This window comes from Coregonus lavaretus, assembly GCF_964263955.1.
Source record: "Coregonus lavaretus genome assembly, chromosome: 19".
Taxonomy (NCBI): Eukaryota; Metazoa; Chordata; class Actinopteri; order Salmoniformes; family Salmonidae; genus Coregonus; species Coregonus lavaretus.
In genome coordinates this window covers 30854882-30882097 of record NC_140006.1, presented here as the reverse complement: position 1 = coordinate 30882097, position 27216 = coordinate 30854882, and the positions used below count along the sequence as shown (strand labels likewise).

The following is a 27216-nucleotide window of genomic DNA, read 5'->3' as shown; positions in this document are numbered from 1 at the left end:
CTGCCTGCAACATCCTCCAGCATGACCAGTTTGGCGGTGGGTCAGTCATGGTGTGGGGTGGCATTTCTTTGGGGGGCCGCACAGCCCTCCATGTGCTCGCCAGAGGTAGCCTGACTGCCATTAGGTACCGAGATGAGATCCTCAGACCCCTTGTGAGACCATATGCTGGTGCGGTTGGCCCTGGGTTCCTACTAATGCAAGACAATGCTAGACCTCATGTGGCTGGAGTGTGTCAGCAGTTCCTGCAAGAGGAAGGCATTGATGCTATGGACTGGCCCGCCCGTTCCCCAGACCTGAATCCAATTGAGCACATCTGGGACATCATGTCTCGCTCCATCCACCAACGCCACGTTGCACCACAGACTGTCCAGGAGTTGGCGGATGCTTTAGTCCAGGTCTGGGAGGAGATCCCTCAGGAGACCATCCGCCACCTCATCAGGAGCATGCCCAGGCGTTGTAGGGAGTTCATACAGGCACGTGGAGGCCACACACACTACTGAGCCTCATTTTGACTTGTTTTAAGGACATTACATCAAAGTTGGATCAGCCTGTAGTGTGGTTTTCCACTTTAATTTTGAGGGTGACTCCAAATCCAGACCTCCATTAGTTGATAAATTTGATTTCCATTGATATTTTTTGTGTGATTTTGTTGTCAGCACATTCAACTATGTAAAGAAAAAAGTATTTAATAAGATTATTTCATTCATTCAGATCTAGGATGTGTTATTTTAGTGTTCCCTTTATTTTTTTGAGCAGTGTATATTAGTGCAACACATTCAGCAGAAAATGGTTTCATCAGATGACAACAGAAGTGCAACGCCATTTGGCTAGCAGCCACAAATAGCGGAGTACATCAGCTTACAATGAAAAAGCAAGGCATTTTGGGCAAAAACAATGCATGGCCATCATATTTCTAATGCTTGTCATTGAAAGACTGCTACATTTCCTAATGTTTTGCTTGAAGTTAAACTTGCATTTTAAATTGCTATCAGAGAAAAACTACACTGGAGGAAAGTACAGGACATCAGATCGCTGTCTGGTGATACAATGAGGAGAGCAAAGATATTTCATCCAAGTGCAACTATAGCACAAAATTGTCCTTTTACATTCATGATTTGGAGCGAAACCTGACTGAAGCCGGGCAGAATTGACAATAAGAAGCATTTTCGATCTGCATTTACTAAATATATTTTTTCTGCGTTTTATCTTTCCTTTTCTGAATGAAAAATGCAAAATCTTGCATTAAAGACAATCCCTGGTGATTGGACAAAAAGTTCATTTCTTTGCCACATTTTTTACAGTATTACTTTAGTGCCTTAATTGCAAACAGGATGCATGTTTTGGAATATGTTTATTCTGCACAAGCTTCCTTCTTTTCACTCATTTATGTTAGTATTGTGGAGTAATTACAATGTTGATCCATCTTCAGTTTTCTTAAATCACAGCTATTAAACTCTTTTAAACTTCTAGTGAAATCCCTGAGCAGTTTCCTTCTTCTCTGGCAAGTGAGTTAGGACGGCCGCCTATATCTTTGTAGTAACTGGGTGTATTGATACACCATCCAAAGTGTAATTAATAACTGCACCATGCTTAGTGATATTCAATCCAAGTCCATGAAATCTATGTGACTTGTTAAGCACATTTTTACTCCTGAACTTATTTGGGCTTGCCATAACAAAAGAGTTGAATACTTATTGACTCAAGACATTTCAGCTTTTCATTTTTAATATTTTCACACAGAATGATCCTGATGACAAATTAGGCATAGCCTACTCGAGCTGTGTGTGAAAGACAGACAAAATTGTTTTACTTAAAGCTGGAATCCTTAGCGGTGAAACTGCCACGTCCGTTTGTGATATTACAACAAAGATGTTACTTAAAACAACAAACACTTTTTTCCTTTGGACCTCATCGCACATGCAACAGAAGAGCAAAGCATGTACTATGATTTCTTTTCTCCCCATGATGCTAGATGCTCATCTCCTCCAATTAAAAAACAAAACCAATAAGAAAATGTGCCTGGGGTGACCAGTTTCACCCTGAATCAAATCAAAGTTTATTTGTCACATGCGCCCGAATACAACAGGTATATGCTTATTTACAAGCCCTTAACCAACAATGCAGTTTTAAGAAAGAATAGCAAACATCAAAAAATAATAATCTATAAATCAATAAAAGTAACTAATAATTAAAGAGCAACAGTAAAATAAGAATAGCGAGGCTATTTACAGGGGGTACCAGTACAGACTTAACAGTAGCCTACACACCACTGCTACAATACTCTGCTTTATGTGGTTCACCATAGCACCATGGAAACCAAGGCTAACAAGGAATACTGTCACCAAGGCACTAGACGGCTACCAATGAGCCACAGAGCGCTGGCAAGGTATCTCCCATAAGAGGCTGTGTGTGCTCCCATAAGGCTGGCTTTCATTAACTCACCGACTACACCCACTTTTTGCGAAGCACAACATGTGGCTTGTAAAACACACAAGTCTTAACTGAAGGAAACACTCAATATATCTTTCTGTGTATAGTCCTACTTATATAATGTCAATGTACAGTGATTTTCTTCACAAATGCGCTTCACACAGGTCTTAATGAGTAGTGCCCAAATGATGAATACCCAGTGACAGCTTGCTTTCACAATGTTCCACTCTGACCTCATTAGATGCAATTAACCATAATTAATATAAAGTGTTCTGCTTATGTTCAGTTTAAACCCCCTTCAAGTGTTGAACTGGTCAAATGTTTAAATGGCCACTTGTGTTTGGCAGCAGCTACCTACACATAGTATGATTAATGCTCTTGACTTAGTCTCTACCGGCTAAGACCCTCTCCAGTCTACCACTACAGGGGCTTAAACAGAGTTTAGACCTTTCTACCCGGTCTTGAAAAAGGTCTTGAACCAAAACGTTGGCAAATACATGTGCAGAGGTCAAATCGTGTGCACGCGCGAATGTTGATTTTGGGGGCAGTTAGACCCAGCACCACGAATGAGAAAAGCATGGTAGCGTTTGTGTTAACCTCTTCTATAGACCTTTCGATCAACCACATCTTAGCAGAGTCGTATAGACACCATGTTGTTCCTATTAGGGGCAGGGAGCGGGACGCAAGAGGAGTAGTGTGGAATAAATGAGGTCATTAGTTAGCAGCTCTCCTCTGAAGGAGGTCTTTGATGATGGAGACTGAGGCAGATGAAGGATATCACACACACAGGTCACCACTAGGTTATGTAGTTATGGGTGGAGTCAGGTATACGTACTATTTGATGGGGGTGGGGGCAACAAAAAAACAGAAGTCATCACGAGGGGCTGCAGTGGCTCGTGGGTCTGGGTCATTGTCCTATTGAAAAACAAATGATCGTCCCACTAAATGCAAACCAGATGGGATGGCGTATCGCTGCAGAATGCTGTGGCAACCATGCTGGTTAAGTGTGCCTTGAATTCTAAATAAATCACCATCAGTGTCACCAGTAAAGCACCCCCACACACCATCACACCTCCATGCTTCATGGTGGGAACCACACATGCAGAGATCATCCGTTCACCTACTCTGCGTCTCTAAGACACGGCGGTTGGAACCAAAAATATCAAATTTGGACTCAGTCCAAAGCACAGATTTCCACCAGTCTAATGTCCATTGCTCATGTTTCTTGGCCCAAGCAAGTCTCTTCTTCTTATTGGTGTCCTTTAGTAGTGGTTTCTTTGCAGCAATTCGACCATGAAGGCCTGATTCACACAGTCTCCTCTGAACAGTTGATGTTGAGATGTGTCAGTTACTTGAACACTGTGAAGCATTTATTTGGGCTGCAATCTGAGTTAATTGCTGATTTTTGAGGCTGGTAACTCTAATGAACTTATCCTCCGCCGCAGAGGTAACTCTGGGTCTTCCTTTCCTGTGGCGGTCCTCATGAGAGCCAGTTTCATCATAGCGCTTGATGGTTTTTGCAACTACACTTGAAGAAACTTTCAAAGGTCTTGAAATCTTCAAGTAATGATGGACTGTCATTTCGCTTTGCTTATTTGAGCTGTTCTTGCCATAATATGGACTTGGTCTTTTACCAAATAGGGCTATCTTCTGTATACCACCCCTACCTTGTCACAACACAACTGATTGGCTCAAACACATTAAGAAGGAAAGAAATTCCACAAATTTTAACAAGGCACACCTGTTAATTGAAATGCAATCCAGGTGACTACCTCATGAAGATGGCTGAGAGAATGCCAAGAGTGTGCAAAGTTGTCATCAAGGCAAAGGGTGGCAACTTTGAAGAATCTCAAATATAACATATATTTTGATTTGTTTAACACTTTTTGGGTTACTACATGATTCCATATGTGTTATTTCATAGTTTTGATGTCTTCACCATTATTCTATAATGTAGAAAATAGTAAAAATAAAGAAAAATCATTGAATGAGTAGGTGTGTCCAAACTTTTGACTGGTACAGTATATGTATATTTTTTACATGTTTTATTTAGTTAATAAACTGGCGAGCCGCCAGTTACCCATCCCTGCTCTCTCTGTGGTTTCAGAGCAGATTTAATTAAAGTGATAGACCATGCCTCTGGGATGCTTTTAAGTCAACTCATGACCAGTTTGAACTATGTAAAAATCCCACGCAAACACATACAATGAGGGAAAAAAGTATTTGATCCCCTGCTGATTTTGTACGTTTGCCCACTGACAAAGAAATGATCAGTCTATAATTTTAATGGTAGGTTTATTTGAACAGTGAGAGACAGAATAACAACAAAAAAATCCAGAAAAACGCATGTCAAAAATGTTCTAAATTGATTTGCATTTTAATGAGGGAAATAAGTATTTGACCCCCTCTCAATCAGAAAGATTTCTGGCTCCCAGGTGTCTTTTATACAGGTAACGAGCTGAGATTAGGAGCACACTCTTAAAGGGAGTGCTCCTAATCTCAGTTTGTTACCTGTATAAAAGACACCTGTCCACAGAAGCAATCAATCAATCAGATTCCAAACTCTCCACCATGGCCAAGACCAAAGAGCTCTCCAAGGATGTCAGGGACAAGATTGTAGACCTACACGAGGCTGGAATTGGGCTACAAGACCATCGCCAAGCAGCTTGGTGAGAAGGTGACAATAGTTGGTGCGATTATTCGCAAATGGAAGAAACACAAAATAACTGTCAATCTCCCTCGGCCTGGGGCTCCATGCAAGATCTCACCTCGTGGAGTTGCAATGATCATGAGAACGGTGAGGAATCAGCCCAGAACTACACGGGAGGATCTTGTCAATGATCTCAAGGCAGCTGGGACCATAGTCACCAAGAAAACAATTGGTAACACACTACGCCTTGAAGGACTGAAATCCTGCAGCGCCCGCAAGGTCCCCCTGCTCAAGAAAGCACATATACAGGCCCGTCTGAAGTTTGCCAATGAACATCTGAATGATTCAGAGGAGAACTGGATGAAAGTGTTGTGGTCAGATGGAACCAAAATCGAGCTCTTTGGCATCAACTCAACTCGCCGTGTTTGGAGGAGGAGGAATGCTGCCACTGTTCAAATAAACCTACCATTAAAATTATAGATTGATCATGTCTTTGTCAGTGGGCAAACGTACAAAATCAGCAGGGGATCAAATACTTTTTTCCCCTCACTGTAAGCTCATAGCTTTTTCTTTCTGCACAACCATAATTAATGCTTTGGAATACATAACAGTCATCGCTCATAAGTAACAGTATGTATTCTAATGGGGTCAATACTCATCCTTTTCATAGCATCGTAAAACATCTGTGTGCTCCGAAAATCAATGCACTTGGCGGACAAACAAGCGAGCTAAATATAGAGGCCCCAAAAGCAATACATGTAAACATTTGTGTTTTCGTGGATATAACACGATCGAACAGCACCCTGCCAAAGGGGAACACTGCAGGGTTTGTCGATAAAGGTGGATTTGCTTGATTTCACAAATGGATGTTTAACTAACTCACCATCCTTCTCTATGGAGCACAAGGCCACATTGCTTCATTTTCAGCAGGTGTACGATTGAGAGACCAAACCCTGTGCCTGAGGCTGGTATAGCGGGTAACGCCACCCTATGCAGCACATTGGCCTGATAGGTCACCCCTCAACGTGGGTACGTATCCTGGCCCCACCGCTACTCAGCATCTCCCGACCTCTCTGTCCCCCTGCTCATTTCCACATCTCTGTCTCAATAAGATCAAAATACTGAAACCAAACCCTTGCCTTCCACCTTGAGGGGTGTCCTGTAATTCAGGACAGGGCAGGAGTGAGTCAGTCTTACCCCATTCCATCCAGACAAGCATGCCATAGGGGGGAAAACAGTATGTCACATTCAGACAGGGATTCCAGTCATAGGAACACTGAGGCACTTGCCTTGACAGTGGTTTGACTGGCTGGGGTGTGTCCTAAATGGCACCCTATTCCCCATATCCTTATAGGCCCTGGGCAAAAGTAGTGCACTATACACAGTGTACAAAACATTAAGAACAACTGTTCTGACTGACCAGGTGAATCCAGATGAAAGCTATGATCCCTTATTGATGTCACCTGTTTAATCCACTTCAATCAGTGTAGATGAAGGTGAGAAAACAGGTTAAAGGAGGATTTTTAAGACTTGAGACATGGATTATGTATGTGTGCCATTCAGAGGGCGAATGGGCAAGACAAAAGATTGAAGTGCCTTTGAACGGGGTATGGTAGTAGGTGTCAGGCGCACCGATTTGAGTGTGTCAAGAACTGTAACGCTGCTGCGTTTTTCATGCTCAACAGTTTCCCGTGTGTATCAAGAATGGTCCACCACCCAAAGGACATCCAGCCAACTTGACACAACTGTGGGAAGCATTGGAGTCAACATGGGCCAGCATCCCTGTGGAACGCTTGACACCTTGTAGAGTCCATGATCCGACAGCTGTTCTGAGGGCAAAAGGGGGTGGAACTCAATACTAGGAAGGTGTTCCTAATGTTTTGTACACTCAGTGTATAGGTAATAGGGTGCCATTTGAGACACACTTGGTTATTTTATGATGTGTTGGGACAGGACATTTATACCTGTCTGTTGGTGTCAGCTTGGGTGTTAATCTGCTACCAGGGTCCCTGCACACAGCAAACAGACAGGTATAAATCAGACCTGGGTTCAAATACCACTTGAAATCTTTCAAATACTTTATGCAGGCTACAGCAAATGCCCAGAGTACCAGTTGGGCAGGGTGTACCGTTTTGGGAGTATTTTATTGGTCCATTAAGCCAGGCAAGCTCAATCAAGCACAGATAAAAAATAACCCAGGCCAGGTCTTTATCGAGCCCAGCCCACTGGTCCTCCACCCTGGGTCCGTCATGAAACGCGCCCAGCCACGACACTGACAGATAGACAGGTTAGCCTTCGTCCGTCCATGTGCGTGTGTTTGATTGAATTTAAATGGATTTACCCTTATATCACTTTTTGACAGCACCCCTTTCGATTTGAACAAAACCTTCAATAATTATTTTCCCATTGTAGAAGTGCTCAGAAAGTGACTTTGTGAACCTGAATGCCAAAACATTAATGTTAAGGTTAAAGTGATTGAATTTAAATGTATTTACACAGAAGTGTGTGTGTGTGTGTGTGTCCGTCGAGAAGTGATTAAGTGGCGGTGGTCCGTGCAGCTGTCTGCCCTGCCCAGACACACGGAGTCCGCTGTGTGTGTGTCCACCCAGACACATGGAGAATGTGGGGTTGGCACAGCAAAGCCCTGAAAAGTTCACGACCCCAGGAGTGTGCAGGGACACGCCAGTCACCTGACACCAAGGGTATGTGTGTGTGTACTGAATACCCTACTATCCTCCATCTCTCTGTGTAATTACTAGGCAAGGCAGGGAGGACATTGACTGACCGTTAAAGACAGGAATGCCATCAAGGCTCAAGGCTGGACTGTAGGCCAGAGGAGAGGAGAGGACAGGGGATGGATGGAGGGAGGGACGGAAAGAAACACAGCATCTGGAAAAACACTCAGTGAATCCCTGAGCTGTCTGCCACCATTCCTGGCAGCAGCGATGACACACTGTAACCCAATAAAAGCCACATCGCTTCACCAGGCCAACCATTCCTTCTCCACAGTCTTTCAAAAGCATCTCACACATGTCAGAGATGCGGAGCGAGTTGCCAGGAGAGTGCGAGTCATGTTTAGTGGAGTGGTTATAGGCCTAGTAGCCTATTATGGCAACATACAGCTATGGAATTAACTCGAGGTCAGATAACTGCTGTAGCCACAGAACTGGAATGAATAGAACGGGAAATCCCCAAGTCCCCCCCTACTCATTCAAGTATATTCATTCTATTTCTATGGCTGTAGAGAAACAGACTAAACTGACCGGCACTTCAAAGTATACAGACATGTAATGTGTGTCCCAAATGGCACTCTATTTCCTATGTAGTGTACTACTTTTGACCAGGGCCCACAGGGAATAGGGTGTGAGCGAGACATGGCGAGAAAGAGGAACATGGAGAGGAGGGATAGGACACCAGAGAAGAGAGCCTGTGCTTCCATGGAATGTGTCTGCCCCAAATCTCACCATTCACCTTTGTAGCACACAGCTTACTTTGTGCAATATGTCTGTCTCATTTGTTGAATTGGGATCCGAAAAGTTCATGTACCTATATAGCTGCTCCAAGCGGTTGCGTGTCATATTGCTACTCATCTATGGTACCCTGAGGGCGGCGTCAGAAGACCAATGTGGGGGACCCTGCAAAGGCCCCTTCCCAGAAACCGCAGGCGCTCGTCCCTGAAGGCATTCAAAATGCAGCTTCTGCATTCACTTGGCTACAGTGGCAGGAAGCGGGGAGCCAAGGGTGTGGCACCAGGGGGTGTGGACAGAGTTGTTACTCATAATTTGAAAGCAGGCCACTCCCTGGGTAAGTTTAAAGGGTGCAAGAGACGGTGTGTGGTGTGCATCCGGAGTGGACGCAGGGCAAAGAGTGGGAGATGTGTAGAAACTTCCTTTGAGTGCTCTACGTGTTCTGTGCAACTTTGCAGCATTGGGCCATGCATCCAGAAGTTCCATGACATGTTGTAGGCTAAATGCAAACACTGAAGTGACAGGGTGAAATATTAATTTGTGCTACAAATCTTATAGGGAAATTGTGTACTTTTTAAAATTGTATTTTGTATCTTCTCTCTGAATATGTCTGCAATTACTGAATTGTTGTCAAAGTAGGCTACTACTTCTACATTTTGTTTCAGGCCTGGTCTGTACTAAATCTTATTGAGAGGGGGGTATCTACATTATTAAATGGTCTCTGAATAGTTGTTTGCATTTTTACAGAAGTAAGAATCGTTGTCAATCAAATAGCCTACTTTGTGTGGGTTTTGAAATACTTTCTGAATATTGTCCTCTGGTTACATTTTGGATTATTTTTTTAATATTTACAGTGAGGGAAAAAAGTACTTGATCCCCTGCTGATTTTGTACGTTTGCCCACTGACAAAGACATGATGAGTCTATAATTTGAATGGTAGGTTTATTTGAACAGTGAGAGACAGAATAACAACAAAAAAATCCAGAAAAACGCATGTCAAAAATGTTATAAATTGATTTGCATTTTAATGAGGGAAATAAGTATTTGACCCCTCTGCAAAACATGACTTAGTACTTGGTGGCAAAACCCTTGTTGGCAATCACAGAGGTCAGACGTTTCTTGTAGTTGGCCACCAGGTTTGCACACATCTCAGGAGGGATTTTGTCCCACTCCTCTTTGCAAATCTTCTCCAAGTCATTAAGGTTTCGAGGCTGACGTTTGGCAACTCGAACCTTCAGCTCCCTCCACAGATTTTCTATGGGATTAAGGTCTGGAGACTGGCTAGGCCACTCCAGGACCTTAATGTGCTTCTTCTTGAGCCACTCCTTTGTTGCCTTGGCCGTGTGTTTTGGGTCATTGTCATGCTGGAATACACATCCACGACCCATTTTCAATGCCCTGGCTGAGGGAAGGAGGTTCTCACCCAAGATTTGACGGTACATGGTCCCGTCCATCGTCCCTTTGATGCGGTGAAGTTGTCCTGTCCCCTTAGCAGAAAAACACCCCCAAAGCATAATGTTTCCACCTCCATGTTTGACGGTGGGGATGGTGTTCTTGGGGTCATAGGCAGCATTCCTCCTCCTCCAAACACGGCGAGTTGAGTTGATGCCAAAGAGCTCGATTCTGGTCTCATCTGACCACAACACTTTCCCCCAGTCCTCCTCTGAATAATTCAGATGTTCATTGGCAAACTTCAGACGGGCCTGTATATGTGCTTTCTTGAGCAGGGGGACCTTGCGGGCGCTGCAGGATTTCAGTCCTTCACGGCGTAGTGTGTTACCAATTGTTTTCTTAGTGACTATGGTCCCAGCTGCCTTGAGAACATTGCCTTGAGAACATCCTCCCGTGTAGTTCTGGGCTGATTCCTCACCGTTCTCATGATCATTGCAACTCCATGAGGTGAGATCTTGCATGGAGCCCCAGGCCGAGGGAGATTGACAGTTCTTTTGTGTTTCTTCCATTTGCGAATAATCGCACCAACTGTTGTCACCTTCTCACCAAGCTGCCTGGTGATGGTCTTGTAGCCCATTCCAGCCTTGTGTAGGTCTACAATCTTGTCCCTGACATCCTTGGAGAGCTCTTTGGTCTTGGCCATGGTGGAGAGTTTGGAATCTGATTCATTGATTGCTTCTGTGGACAGGTGTCTTTTACACAGGTAACAAACTGAGATTAGGAGCACTCCCCTTAAGAGTGTGCTCCTAATCTCAGCTCATTACCTGTATAAAAAGACACCTGGGAGCCAGAAATCTTTCTGATTGAGAGGGGGTCAAATACTTATTTCCCTCATTAAAATGCAAATCAATTTATAACATTTCTGACATGCGTTTTTCTGGATTTTTTTGTTGTTATTCTGTCTCTCACTGTTCAAATAAACCTACCAGTAAAATTATAGACTGATCATTTCTTTGTCAGTGGGCAAACGTACAAAATCAGTAGGGGATCAAATACTTTTTTCCCTCACTGTATAAGTATAATAGATTATTATACTTTGCACATTTTATAGTGAGTAATTCAGTCAAATTTACTACAAATTAAATACTCTCGTTTTTTGTTGTGTTGAGTGTTAATCGTTTTTTGATAGTGACTGTCTACACAATGGAAGACAAAATGAGTGTTATTCCTATTGACATGAATGTGGTGTCATTAAAGAAGAGGTTGTGCTCTTTAAAACTAAGTTAACTTGTAATTGTCATTCGTTCTATGTTTTTGGCTATGTTTGTTTGAAATGTGTGAGAAATGTTGCTTTATCTTGAGAATTCTCAGTAATCTACAGCAGCATTCTAGAATTCTACTGGGGTCTAAAGGGTTAATAATTTGAAGGAACATATGACAGTACCATGGGAATTATTTCATCACAATACCAGGCGGCCATTCTGAGTGTACCCATGCGTTTTGACCTGACAAAGATCCGTTTCGTATCGAAACGTTGTCAATATAGCGGTGAATTGGGAGCTTTAACAGTGTGCGGGCCTTCTTGTTCGTTACACATGAGTTTACCAGTCAAATTGCCAGGGTTAGAGGTTCCAAGCCCGTTCTATTCATTCTCTCCCTATCTATGTGTGCTGCTGCTGCATTGTGGTCATTCAGTCAGCTGTTCGTTTGAATTGTAGTTTTGTTTTTATGGTTATAACGGTTATTTTATTTTCATGACGGTCTTCATCCATCACCGTCGATTACACAGCTATACGGTAATTGTACCAGCCCTAAGGTCACGGCATTGACGTAGAAGGGCTTACCACTTTTATTGTGGAGAGAAGCTTATCCACTAACCCTAACCAGTTATTGTGGAGAGAAGCTTCAAAATCAGCCACTAACTGCATGTTTACTAACTACACCGATAACTGATTGAAGCTGCTCTCCCCCCCCCTTGCTCTATCCCCTCTGCTGATTAATTCAAGCTGTCACTCACATCCAATCCCAGTCTCAGCCATCATCCATTCCCCTTGAACAGAATCATAGGCTTTAAATCGGGCCTGGGCCATAATCTAATAGACAACAGCGAGGCAAAATGCTAAAGCCACAGTTTATTTCCTGCAACAGTTTCTGTTCCATCATCCAGTGAGACAGAGTGAGAGAGAGTCACCCATATGTCACTGTCCCCATTAGAGGTTAAACACACACACACAGACACTAACCAAGTCTCCATCCAGCCTTTTTATGCCAGTAAAGTACATGGCAAAAAATTCTCGACAGGCCTGATTGAAACAGAACATTTTTCGGTGAACTTTCCAAATCTTCACAAAACAAAATATGCTAGACAAGTTGGGATCTTTTTGTGTCTGTAAAATGAATTATGTGAGAAATGTCGGTGGAAATGTGCAGATATTGATATAATAACCATCATAGTCACACAATGACATATTGTGATCCTCCCACTTCGACTCGTCGGGAAAGCATGCAGTTTATTAGTCTACAGATGTAATAAATTAAGATGAACTTCACAAGGTGGTGAAAGTGCACAGTGATGAGCTTGATGCTCCTTTCCAATAAATATTGAGGGTCTTATTCTGGTGAAATTATCCGATGCTTGGCTGCCGTTCGACAAATAAAAATAATATTGCTCTTTTGTCCATAATAATCTCATCATGTAGGCTATACATGCGCTCTAGGCAACAGCGTGCAGATACTGTACTGTTTCTGCACCCTGTTGTCTACAGTGCACATGCCAGTCCAAGAGTAGGCCCACTCGCTATATAACGCCAACATTTCTGGTGAGAAAACCATCAGTAGAGTTGAAAATGCGATGTAAACCCATTTAACTCTTTTTTATTTTTATTAGGTACATAGGAAATTAAACGCAAAAGGTATTTTTATGTGCACTATGTCATCACGCACAGCCTTTTATCCCCAACAAGTCAATTTGATGGTAACATTGTGGGAAAATATGCATATTGTTTTTATGCAGATTTTTGAATATTTGCATGAAAATCTGTCTCCAATTGGATGGAACCCTAGATACACATACAGTCTCAAACAAACACACACCATGGTCTGGATACCGCCCAAATCAGGCAGTGAACTCTGGTAAGAGTCACTCACATTAAACAGGATTGCTACATCCCGAGTGGGGCAGCGGTCTAAGGCACTGCATCTCAGTGCTTGAGGTGTCACTACAGACCCCCTGGTTCGATTCCAGGCTGTATCACAACCTGCTGTGATTGGGAGTCCCATAGGGCAGCGCACAATTGGCCCAGCGTCGACCGGGTTTGGCCGGTGTAGGCCAACATTGCAAATAAGAATTTGTTCTTAATGACTTGCCTAGCTAAATAAAGGTTACATTTTATTTTTTATTTTTTTATCCACGGTGTAAGAAGGACGTCAGTCTAAAATGTCATCACTAGTATACGCAATACACACTGTACGAAGCCTACATCCGGTTGAGTTTTCCCACTTGGATTCATTCTCATTACAGCATCCTAATGTTTACATTACTATGGTAACACTCAGTCCAGTGTGTTGCGGTGACACAGTGATTATGATATAGCCCAGTGGCCTTGGCGCACAGCAGACCCAGCTGAGAATGTGACCCTTGGTGACATCTGTAAGCCCTAGTGTCCCTCACTCAGAGGATAATCTCTCCTCCTTCCATCATCCTCATTTCATAATGGTGGGAAACAACAGTGAGTGATGAGAGGAAATGAGACGAGTGGCCAGAGGGCAACGGCAGCAGCTTACAACTCTGTACGCTGTGTGTTAGCTAGCTGTGTCTGTCATTAATGGCACCGATTCCCTATATAGAGCCCTATGGGCCCTGGTCAAAAGTAGTGCATTGTATAGGGAATAGGGTGTCATTTGGGATGCGGTCATTGTCTTTATTTTGTGGAGAGGGGTGAGTGAAGTAGCACAAGCCTTTTCTAAATAAATAGACAGATACATACAGTTGAAGTTGGAAGTTTACATACACTTAGGTTGGAGTCATTAAAACTTGTTTTTCAAGAACTCCACAAATTTCTTGTTAACAAACTATAGTTTTGGCAAGTCGGTTAGGACATCTACTTTGTGCATGACACAAGTAATTTTTCCAACTATTGTTTACAGACAGATTATTTCACTTATAATTCGCTGTATCACAATTCCAGTGAGTCAGAAGTTTACATACACTAAATTGACTGTGCCTTTAAACAGCTTGGAAAATTCCAGAAAATTATGTCATGGCTTTAGAAGCTTCTGATAGGCTAATTGACATAATTTGAGTCAATTGGAGGTGTACCTGTGGATGTATTTCAAGGCCTACCTTCAAACTCAGTGCCTCTTTGCTTGACATCATGCGAAAATCAAAAGAAATCAGCCAAGACCTCAGAAAAAACATTGTAGACCTCCACAAGTCTGGTTCATCCTTAGGAGCAATTTCCAAACGCCTGAAGGTACCATGTTCATCTGTACAAACAATAGTACGCAAGTACAAACATCATGGGACCACGCAGCCGTCATACCGCTCAGGAAGGAGACGCGTTCTGTCTCCTAGAGATGAACGAACTTTGGAGCGAAAAGTGCAAATCAATCCCAGAACAACAGCAAACGACCTTGTGAAGATGCTGGAGGAAACAAGTACAAAAGTATCTACAGTGAGGGAAAAAAGTATTTGATCCCCTGCTGATTTTGTACGTTTGCCCACTGACAAAGACATGATCAGTCTATAATTTTAATGGTAGGTTTATTTGAACAGTGAGAGACAGAATAACAACAAAAAAATCCAGAAGAATGCATGTCAAAAATGTTAAATTGATTTGCATTTTAATGAGGGAAATAAGTATTTGACCCCCTCTCAATCAGAAAGATTTTTCTGGCTCCCAGGTGTCTTTTATACAGGTAACGAGCTGAGATTAGGAGCACACTCTTAAGGGGAGTGCTCCTAATCTCAGCTTGTTACCTGTATAAAAGACACATGTCCACAGAAGCAATCAATCAATCAGATTCCAAACTCTCCACCATGGCCAAGACCAAAGAGCTCTCCAAGGATGTCAGGGACAAGATTGTAGACCTACACAAGGCTGGAATGGGCTACAAGACCATCGCCAAGCAGCTTGGTGAGAAGGTGACAACAGTTGGTGCGATTATTCGCAAATGGAAGAAACACAAAAGACCTGTCAATCTCCCTCGGCCTGGGGCTCCATGCAAGATCTCACCTCGTAGAGTTGCAATGATCATGAGAACGGTGAGGAATCAGCCCAGAACTACACAGGAGGATCTTGTCAATGATCTCAAGGCAACTGGGACCATAGTCACCAAGAAAACAATTGGTAACACACTACACCGTGAAGGACTGAAATCCTGCAGGGCCCACAAGGTCCCCCTGCTCAAGAAAGCACATATACAGGCCCGTCTGAAGTTTGCCAATGAATATCTGAATGATTCAGAGGAGGACTGGGTGAAAGTGTTGTGGTCAGATGAGACCAAAATCGAGCTCTTTGGCATCAACTCAACTCGCCGTGTTTGGAGGAGGAGGAATACTGTCTGACCCCAAGAACACCATCCCCACGTCAAACATGGAGTTGGAAACATTATGCTTTAGGGGTGTTTTTCTGCTAAGGGGACAGGACTACTTCACCGCATCAAAGGGACGATGGACGGGGCCATGTACCGTCAAATCTTGGGTGAGAACCTCCTTCCCTCAGCCAGGGCATTGAAAATGGGTTGTGGATGTGTATTCAAGCATGACAATGACCCAAAACACACAGCCAAGGCAACAAAGGAGTGGCTCAAGAAGAAGCACATTAAGGTCCTGGAGTGGCCTAGCCAGTCTCCAGACCTTAATCCCATAGAAAATCTGTGGAGGGAGCTGAAAGGTTTGAGTTGCCAAACGTCAGCCTCGAAACCTTAATGACTTGGAGAAGATCTGCAAAGAGGAGTGGGACAAAATCCCTCCTGAGATGTGTGCAAACCTGGTGGCCAACTACAAGAAACGTCTGACCTCTGTGATGGCCAACAAGGGTTTTGCCACCAAGTACTAAGTCATGTTTTGCAGAGGGGTCAAATACTTATTTCCCTCATTAAAATGCAAATAAATTTATAACATTTTTGACATGCGTTTTTCTGGATTTTTTTGTTGTTATTCTGTCTCTCACTGTTCAAATAAACCTACCATTAAAATTATAGACTGATCATGTCTTTGTCAGTGGGCTAACGTACAAAATCAGCAGGGGATCAAATACTTTTTTCCCTCACTGTATATCCACAGTAAAACTAGTCATATATCGACATAACCTGAAAGGCCGCTCAGCAAGGAAGAAGCCACTGCTCCAAAACCGCCATAAAAAAGCCACACTATGGTTTGCAACTGCACATGGGGACAAAGATTGTACTTTTTGGAGAAATGTCCTCTGGTCTGATTAAACAAAAATAGAACTGTTTGGCCATAATGACCATCGTTATGTTTGGAGGAAAAAGGGGGTGGCTTGCAAGCCGAAGAACACCATCCCAACCGTGAAGCACGGGGGTGGCAGCATCATGCTGTGGGTGTGCTTCGCTGGAGGAGGGACTGGTGCACTCCACAAAATAGATGGCATCATGAGGAAGGAAAATTATGTGGATATATTGAAGCAACATCTCAAGACATCAGTCAGGAAGTTAAAGCTTGGTCGCAAATGGGTCTTCCAAATGGACAATGACCCCAAGCATACTTCCAAAGTTGTGGCAAAATGGCTTAAGGACAACAAAGTCAAGGTATTGGAGTGGCCATCACAAAGCCCTGACCTCAATCCTATAGAAAATTTGTGGGCAGAACTGAAAAAGCGGTGCGAGCAAGGAGGCCTAAAACCTGACTCAGTTACACCAGCTCTGTCAGGAGGAATGGGCCAAAATTCACCAAACTTATTGTGGGAAGCTTGTGGAAGGCTACCTGAAACGTTTGACCCAAGTTAAACAATTTAAATGCAACGCTACCAAATACTAATTGAGTGTATGTAAACTTCTGACCCACTGGGAATGTGATGAAAGAAATAAAAGCGGAAATAAATCATTCTCGCTACTATTATTCTGACATTTCACATTCTTAAAATAAAGTGGTGATCCTAACTGACCTAAAACAGGGAATTTTTACTAGGATTAAATGTCAGGAATTTGTGAAAAACTGAGTTTAAATGTATTTGGTGAAGGTGTATGTAAACTTCCGACTTCAACTGTATATAGATGAGCCAAGCAGTAAACTATGTTATTGATGAAAAATAAACATATGGTTTGACAAATCTGGACAGGTCTAGAAGTGGAAAGGAAAGACATCCATGGTCATTGGGTGGAAACCGTTTTTTCCTCCTGTTGTTCAAATATGATTCAGGTAACTGCCAAAATAAAGGAAACACCAACATAAAGTGTCTTAAGCCACCACGAGCCAGAACAGCTTCAATACACCTTGGCATAGATTCTACAAGTGTCTGGAACTCTATTGGAGGGATGCGACACCAGTCTTCCACGAGAAATTCCATCATTTTATGTTTTGTTGATGGTGGAAGAAAACGCCGTCTCAGGCTCCGCTCCAGAAAGTGTTTAATTGGGTTGAGATCAGGTGACAGACGGCCATGGCATATGGCTTACATCATTTTCATGCTCATTAAACCATTCAGTGACCGCTCGTGCCCTGTGGATGGGGGCATTGTCATCACAAGGGGGTATAGCCACGGTAGCCAAAATAATACCCTGCCCAGCATTTTTAGAAATGACCCTAAGCATGATGGGATTTTTCTTCTGTGTGGAAGAACCTGCTTTCAATATACATTGTATCCTCAAGTTTTTCCATTATTTTGGCAGCTACCTGTATCATCAAATAACAAATGCCAGGCAAAGCACTAAGCAGATACCCAGTGTTGTTGTTGCCAAAAGGGTTGTTCACGTACAGTGTAGGCTATTTTTTAGCACCTACTTATGCCCCTTTGCCTTGCGTTTTTGCTCTCCTGTAAAACTAGGGAAATTCAAGTTGCGTCCCTCTGGTTCGCACCCTTCTATCTCATGTCATCCTTTATACATGATGGCACATGGCCCTTGCTTGACTTCCCTTACCCTGTCTTTTTTTAAAGGAGCATTTACCCCCACGTTTGTATTATAGTACAGTGAATGATTGACAGGACAGGCAGGAGGATAGGAGAGATGGTGTGCTAGAAAACAGCGGGTCGGACTCAAACCCACTCTCTTAAACCACTAGATCACCCCATGCTTCAGTTCCCTTACCCGGTCTTTGTCATCAGCCACATCACACAGCACGTCATCCAGGTCCAGGATACCTCCGTCCCCATGTTCCAACCGGTGCACCTGTAACCAGTAGCTGGCATCCTAGGAGGAGAAGAAGATGAATGTATTGTCCATTGACTGTATGAGCAAGGGAAATGGGTATTTTTCATATCCCATTGTCCCTGGTAGACATACGCATCCAACACATAGAGAGAAGGGGAGAGGGACGGCGAGGAGAGAAAGAAGAGAGAGAGAGATGTTTAGGGCCAGTCTTGACAGGGCTGAGACGGTTTAAGAGCACAGAGACGTGAAGACAGCCCTGAGGGTAGCCACATTATACCACTTATACTGTACAGACTGACAATCCTTTACAATACTGGGAGGATGACCTGCGTTACAATCTGGTTCCATTTACAGGAAATGTCCCGGCTAGGGCCATAACACAACACGAAACGCATAACAGATATGGATCTTCGAAAAAATGGTCAACATGTCCACAGAATCAACAATAAGAGTGACGGGAAACATCCAAGAAAGGAGAGACGGAGAGAAAGTGAGAGAAAGAAATAAAGAGTGAGTGAGAGACAGAGACCGAGAGAGAAGGACCAAGAGATAGGCAGAGAGGAGAGAGCAGAGAGATATGCAGAGAGAGACTGATGAATATAGCTGGCTGGCAGTGTAATATATTCTGCATGCTGTGACTGATGTGTCCCCATGGTGTTAAACCCTGACAGTGAGGGACAATGGACGAGACCGTGTGGAGCTGACGCATATCATTAAGATCATTACGACTCTGACAGACATGTCACTCATCCCATTTAGGCAGTACTGGACCCCTGGAGATACCATCTGGGCCCGTATTCATAAAGTGTCTCAGAGTAGCAGTGCTGATCTAGTATCTACTGTAGGATCAGGACTGCCTTTTATTCATTATGAGTTAAAAGGCTAAACTGATCCTAGATCTTCATTCCTATTCTGAGACCCTTGATTAATATAGGCCATGATGCCCCCCCCCCCCCCCCCCCCCCCCCCCCCCCCCCCTCCACTGATACCCCACTGAAGGGACGGTCTTGGTCCATCAATCACATGTTAAAGAGGATCGGTCTCAGATGGCAATAAAGCACTGGGAATTGTTCCTTAGGGCATGCAACGATAAACTGAGTGTTTGGAAATGTGTGTTTCTTATTGGAGCAAGTCGTCCCTCCCTGTTTCAGTCTGTTTTGTTCCATTTGGTGCCTAATGAACACAACCTTGGTAAGTCCAAATGAGGCTGCACCCAGAATGACAGTCTGCCAGAGGGAGAGAGGGAGTGGACTACAGGAGAAAGGGGAGAGCACATTTACACCAGTGCTGCTCCGCAAATGGATTCCTTAATGTAACGACCAGTTCATTTGACAGACTGGACGTACTCTGTGCACATTAGAGGCTGCTGCTGCCTACTGAAATCACTGGCCACTTTAAGAAATGGAACACTAGTCACTTTAATAATGTTTACATATCTTGCACTACTCATCTCATATGTATATACTGTATTCTATAATATTCTACTGTATCTTAGTCCATGGCGCTCTGTCATTGCTTGTCCATATATGTATATTTTCTTAATTCCATTCCTTACTTAGATTTGTGTGTATTGGGTATATGTTGTGAAATTGTTAGATATTACTTGTTAGATATTACTGCACTGTTGGAGCTAGAAGCACAAGCATTTCGCTACACCCGCAATAACATCTGCTAAACACGTGTATGTGACCAATAACATCTGCTAAACACGTGTATGTGACCAATAACATCTGCTAAACACGTGTATGTGACCAATAACATCTGCTAAACACGTGTATGTGACCAATAACATCTGCTAAACACGTGTATGTGACCAATAACATCTGCTAAACACGTGTATGTGACCAATAACATCTGCTAAACACGTGTATGTGACCAATAACATCTGCTAAACACGTGTATGTGACCAATAACATCTGCTAAACACGTGTATGTGACCAATAACATCTGCTAAACACGTGTATGTGACCAATAACATCTGCTAAACACGTGTATGTGACCAATAACATCTGATTTGTGCAGCCATAAAGAACCAGTCCCTTAGTGGTCAGATGGCTCAGGGCAGGGTGCAAACACTGAGTGTACACAAACAAATCACAATGGCCCATGTCTATTTTGTATGTTTACCCAGGGGGCTTGGCCTCAAGCAAGGGTTCTGTGTAGTAGTCTGCCGAGGGGATACTATCTGCTGTGTGTAAAATACATTCCTAGAGGCCCCAGTCCTTCCAGTTAAAACAGCCTACTGTAAATAACACCACCACATCTCACAGTAGGTTTCTGGATCTGGAGTAAACGTGGACCATACTGGAAACCAGGGTCGTATTCATTAGTGCAGACGTTGGCATATCATTTTGCAACGAAAACAAGCAAGTTCAGGTTAGGCTAGTTCACTCTGTTTCAGTCTGTTTTTTCCATTTGGCACAGCTTCCCACGTTCAGACACACATTACGTAAATAATCAACCCCTAGCCTTTAGTGATGGGGGCAAAAAATCAATAGTTACATATCGGGATATAATTTTTTACTATGTATCGTATCGTTTTGACAATATCGCAATATTATTTTTGCGCTAGTTGGCTGTACCTGCACCAAAACGGCAGTATTTTTCCTTCATAGCTTGTCCTCCATCTTCTTTCTAAATAAGGAGACAGTTTTAAGCATTTTTATTTCCATGACTGATCAAAACTTGTTGTTTTCTCATGGCTCTCTCTTGTCCCACTGCAGCAGACATATGGTAAGCAATATGTTTGGAACATCGAATCACAAAATCACAGCATCAAATCACAATAAATATAAAATTGTGAGAATCGTAATACATATCGGCACCTAAGTATTGTGATAATATCCTATCATGAGGTCCCTGGCAATTCCCACCCCTACTGGCCTTGCATAGCCACATTTCATCCTCTTTCAGCTTTTGAAGCCTGCAAGTCGAGGCTACATCAACCCTGACAAATAGTGAAAACAAAACCGCTGTCTCTTGAATCAAAATGAATCTTATTTCAACACATACAAGGTGGGAACATCTGACAGGCTCCAGCTCTGTTCCCATCAACCGACTCTGGCAGCAACAGGCCTGGAGTCAGAATGGCTCGCAGGAACACCCTCCCTTCTGGTCTCGAACATGTACAGAAATAAGTATTACGCTTATAGGAATGTGTGTTGAGTTCAATGAAAGGTCTATAACTCTGTATGCTATAGCTAAGTCTGCTGAACTTATCCTGGGGTTCCCCCTGGTTCCCCTAGCTTGCCTTGGCTGCATGTTGCCTATGGCCTGACTCCAGACCTGCACAGAGTGGATGAACGCATCGAGTGGTGCAGGAGTTAAGCCTTTTTTCTGACTCCAAGCCTGCACAGAGCCGTAGTGTTAAGGCCCTTCTCTACAAGGATGTGTCCTGGAATAATGCAAAGCACCATGGGTTCTGGGCGCAGTCCAAACAGGCAGTGGACAGACAGGCCACTCTGTCAATGACGTCTGCTGCATCACCATGCACTGCTGCTGAGCACTGAGAGCAGTATGCACAAAGACCAGTGTTGTACTGTTGTACTGAAGGAACAGGCTGGCTGGCTGGCTGGAGGGAGGTACAGGGAGATGGACTTCGTGAGAAGGCTAAGCATACCACTTTTCCCCTCTCTTGCTCGCTCTCTCACCCCTTTGCTCTCTCCAGAATCTCTCCTCCCTTGCCCTCTCCCAGAATCTCTCCTCCCTTGCCCTCTCCCAGAATCTCTCCTCCCTTGCCCTCTCCCAGAATCTCTCCTCCCTTGCCCTCTCCCAGAATCTCTCCTCCCTTGCCCTCTCCCAGAATCTCTCCTCCCTTGCCCTCTCCCACAATCTCTCCTCCCTTGCCCTCTCCCACAATCTCTCCTCCCTTGCCCTCTCCCACAATCTATCCTCCCTTGCCCTCTCCCACAATCTATCCTCCCTTGCCCTCTCCCAGAATCTCTCCTCCCTTGCACTCTCCCAGAATCTCTGCTCCCTTGCCCTCTCCCAGAATCTCTGCTCCCTTGCTCTCTCCCAGAATCTCTGCTCCCTTGCTCTCTCCCAGAATCTCCGGCTCCCTAGCTCGCTCCCAGCATGTCTCACTCGCTCTCCTCTCGCTCTCCCTCTTTCACGCTCCATTGCTCTCTTCCAGAACTTCTCTTTCCGTCCCGCTCTCTCCCACTACAGTCTGAAGACACTATCAAGACACAGTTCAACTTCATCCTGACATAGTGCCTTCAGAGAGTAATCACACACCTTGACTTTTTCCCCATTTTGTTGTGTTACAGCCTGCTCGAGTAGGCTACGCCTAATTTGTCATCAGGATCATTCTGTATGAAAATCTAATCAAGACATTCAAGCAGGTTTTGATTTTCCTGACATTTATAGTATTAAAGTATTGACACCCCTAGACTTTTTCCACATTTTGTTGTGTTATAACCTGAATTAAAAATTGATTAAACTGAGATTGTCACTGATCTACACACAATGGCCCCTAATGTCAATGTGGAATTATGTTTTTAGAAATGTTGACAAATTAATACAAATAATGAAAAGCTGAAATGTCTTGGTCAATAAGTATTCAACCCTTTTGTTATGGCAAGCCTAAATAAGTTCAGGAGTAAAAATGTGCTTAACAAGTCACATAAGTTGCATGGGCTCACTGTGAGCAATAAAAGTGTAACATTATTTTTAAATGATCACCCATCTCTGTACCCCACACATACAATTATCTGTAAGGTCCCTCAGTCGAGCAGTTGAACCTTCTTTTTTGCAATAATCACTGATCTGGCTTTCGAGTCTATGAAAATGCCATTTTTGTTACAAATTTAACCAGAACCATGCACAATGCACATCCACTAACAATGACCAACTTCTTGTAGCAGGCATTATAGAAACAATCTCTCAAGCGCAAGCCCACGTGCTAGTGAGTAGCGAGCTAAACTTTTTATTTAAAGTCTAGCCAACTTGGATCTATTTGCTTGCTAACAACATAAAACAGTTGAACTGTTATGAACACACCCTCCTCACCTTTCCAGGTGTGCAAAGCTCTTAGAGACTTACCCAGAAAGGCTCATAGCTGTAATCGCTGCCAAAGGTGTTCTAACATGTATTGACTCAGGTGTGTGAATACTTACGTAAATTAGATATTTCTGTATTTCATTTTCAAACATTTCTAAAAACATATTTTCACTGTCATTATGGGGTATTGTGTGTAGATTGGTGATTTTTATTTATTTAATCCATTTTGAATTCAGGCTGTAACACAACAAAATCTGGAATAAGTCAAGGGGTATGAATACTTTCTGAAGCCACTTTATATTTAAACTTCATTCATATTAAAGTACTGATGCTGCATTTGTTCCACTCAGGCAGAACTCATCCTCACAACAACCCACTCTCTCAGCAGCCCCAATGCAGGTTTAGGAGCCAAACCCAAACCCATCCTTCCTCAAATCTCTCCCTCTCCCCTTGCTCTCCCTACAGCTGAGAACACCAATGCAGATTTAGAAGCAAAACCCATTCCCCTCCTTCCTCGGTCATGTAGGCTCATTTACATGTAGTTTACAGTATGACTGACTAAAACTTGAACTCCCATGAGGTTTTAGTATAGCCCTGAGAACTAGTTTTGCTGCAGTGCTCTCTTTCGGAGCTGAATTAATGCAGAGAACAAATGGGAGGGGGGAACACACGTGCGTATACTCACGCACACACACACACACACAGACAGACACACACACACAGATCTGAGAGCATAATTAAGTGACTATAGATTTAGGATTAAGCATGGAGGGAGAGCCTCTCCCGGTGTTGCGTTGACAGATGGAGAGGACAGAGTAAGTTACTTAGGCAATGTGGCAGGGAGCTGATAGAATGAAGACAAAGCTACTGTAAATATCTGGGGAGAGATTAACAAACATTACAACATAATACAATTCAGAGAAATCCCCTTACATGCTTCTTTCTCGTGTCCTAGCAGCACACCAACGATACTGTAATGTACAAAGGATTCATGGGTGCGTCCCAAATTGCATCCTATTCCCTATATAGTCCACTACTTTTGACCAGTGCCCTATGGAGCCTGGTTGAAAGTTGCACTAGGCTATACAGGGAATAGGGTGCCATTTAGGAGGTATCTGAGGAATCTGGTAGGGGGTGAAATAGTTTGGGATTGGACCAGTGGGGATGCAGCCAGGTTCCAGACTCAAACAGAGCATGAAGGCCTAACTGATCACGGCCTAGAAATAGCTCAGTTACCGAATAGCCAGTGTCATCTACGCCAAGAAAAACAGCCTGGTAGGCAGGCAGCACAGAGACCTTAATGAGAATACAATTCTCTCAGAGGTACTCAGAGATAACAACTCTAGCTGGGTTGATTCTGGAGGATTCGTTCACTCTACTACCGTACCTGCCCTTCAAACAGGCTGCGTCCCAAATGGCACGATCTTTCATTTTGACCAGTCTATACTCACCACTCGCCTTTACTGTTTATCTGATCAGAAGGCTGCCAACTCAACCAGTGAGGTAGACTATGGTTCCCTGGGACTATTAGCTACAGACACACATTTGGCCATGGCCCACACCACATCCAATGATAATGTAGAGATGGTGTAAACAGATGTAGAAGAAAGGCAGATCTTACTTAATATATTTTGGTAGTGTAAAAACGCCCTAGGTGTAAACTGGAATTGAGAAACATCATGATGAAGGTGGTTTCAGGGAACAGAGTCTTCCAGACAGAGCAGAGATGTGAAGCAATGGAGCTGCACAACACAAATGAACAACATTAGAACAACGTTGTGTGGCATGACTCAAAGATCACACACAAATCAACTTTGACAAATCTCGCTACAAATTCAGGGATGTAGCTCAGTTGGTAGAGCATGGCGTTTGCAACGCCAGGGTTGTGGGTTCGATTACCACGGGGGGCCAGTATGAAAAAAATAAAATAAAATGTATGCACTCACTAACTGTAAGTCGCTCTGGATAAGAGCGTCTGCTAAATGACTAAAATATAAATGTAAATGTACCTATGTAAATTCAAGTTCATAGGTTGTGAATCAGCGACCACACAAGGTCACGTACACAGTGCACATGCCTGTGTCCCAAATGGCACCATATTCCCTACATACAGTGAGGGAAAACAGTATTTGATCCCCTGCTGATTTTGTACGTTTGCCCACTGACAAAGAAATGATCAGTCTATAATTTGAATGGTAGGTTTATTTGAACAGTGAGAGACAGAATAACAAAATAATCCAGAAAGACACATGTCAAAAATGTTATGAATTGATTTGCATTTTAATGAGGGAAATAAGTATTTGACCCCCTCTCAATCAGAAAGATTTATGTTTCCCAGGTGTCTTATATATAGGTAACGAGCTGAGATTAGGAGTACACTCTTAAAAGGAGTGCTCCTAATCTCAGCTTGTTACCTGTATAAAAGACACCTGTCCACAGAAGCAATCAATCAATCAGATTTCAAACTCTCCACCATTGCCAAGACCAAAGAGCTCTCCAAGGATGTCAGGGACAAGATTGTAGACCTACACAAGGCTGGAATGGGCTACAAGACCATCGCCAAGCAGCTTGGTGAGAAGGTGACAACAGTTGGTACGATTATTCGCAAATGGAAGAAACACAAAATAACTGTCAATCTCCCTCGGCCTGGGGCTCCATGCAAGATCTCACCTCGTGGAGTTGCAATGATCATGAGAACGGTGAGGAATCAGCCCAGAACTACACGGGAGGATCTTGTCAATGATCTCAAGGCAGCTGGGACCATAGTCACCAAGAAAACAATTGGTAACACACTACGCCGTGAAGGACTGAAATCCTGCAGCGCCCGCAAGGTCCCCCTGCTCAAGAAAACACATATACAGGCCCATCTGAAGTTTGCCAATGAACATCTGAATGATTCAGAGGGGAACTGGATGAAAGTGTTGTGGTCAGATGGAACCAAAATCGAGCTCTTTGGCATCAACTCAACTCGCCGTGTTTGGAGGAGGAAGAATGCTGCCACTGTTCAAATAAACCTACCATTAAAATTATAGATTGATCATGTCTTTGTCAGTGGGCAAACGTACAAAATCAGCAGGGGATCAAATACTTTTTTCCCTCACTGTAAGCTCATAGCTTTTTCTTTCTGCACAACCGTAATTAATGCTTTGGAATACATAACAGTCATCGCTCATAAGTAACAGTATGTCTTCTAATGGGGTCAATACTCATCCTTTTCATAGCATCGTAAAACATCTGTGTGCTCCGAAAATCAATGCACTTGGCGGACAAACAAGCGAGCAAAATATAGAGGCCCCAAAATCAATACATGTAAACATTTGTGTTTTTGAAAGTGTTGTGGTCAGATGAGACCAAAATCGAGCTCTTTGGCATCAACTCAACTCGCCGTGTTTGGAGGAGGAGGAATGCTGCTTATGACCCCAAGAACACCATCCCCACTGTCAAACATGGAGGTGGAAACATTATGCTTTGGGGGTGTTTTTCTGCTAAGGGGACAGGACAACTTCACCGCATCAAAGGGACGATGGACGGGGCCATGTACCGTCAAATCTTGGGTGAGAACCTCCTTCCCTCAGCCAGGGCATAGAAAATGGGTCGTGGATGGGTATTCCAGCATGACAATGACCCAAAACACACGGCCAAGGCAACAAAGGAGTGGCTCAAGAAGAGGCACATTAAGGTCCTGGAGTGGCCTAGCCAGTCTCCAGACCTTAATCCCATAGAAAATCTGTGGAGGGAGCTGAAGGTTCGAGTTGCCAAATGTCAGCCTCGAAACCTTAATGACTTGGAGAAGATCTGCAAAGAGGAGTGGGACAAAATCCCTCCTGTGACGTGTGCAAACCTGGTGGCCAACTACAAGAAACGTCTGACCTTTGTGATTGCCAATAAGGGTTTTGCCACCAAGTACTAAGTCATGTTTTGCAGAGGGGTCAAATACTTATTTCC

The 27216-nt window shown here is 43.5% G+C and overlaps 1 protein-coding gene across 1 annotated transcript in view; it reads right to left on the bottom strand.

The window, feature by feature from the left end:
• LOC311147253 (partitioning defective 3 homolog) overlaps positions 1-27216 on the bottom strand; it is a 308941-nt gene that overhangs the window by 209662 nt on the left and 72063 nt on the right. Inside the window, exon 2 of the mRNA XM_084183924.1 lies at positions 18208-18309. Coding sequence (XP_084040050.1) covers positions 18208-18309 — 102 coding nt within the window. The remainder of the gene's footprint in view (positions 1-18207; positions 18310-27216) is intronic.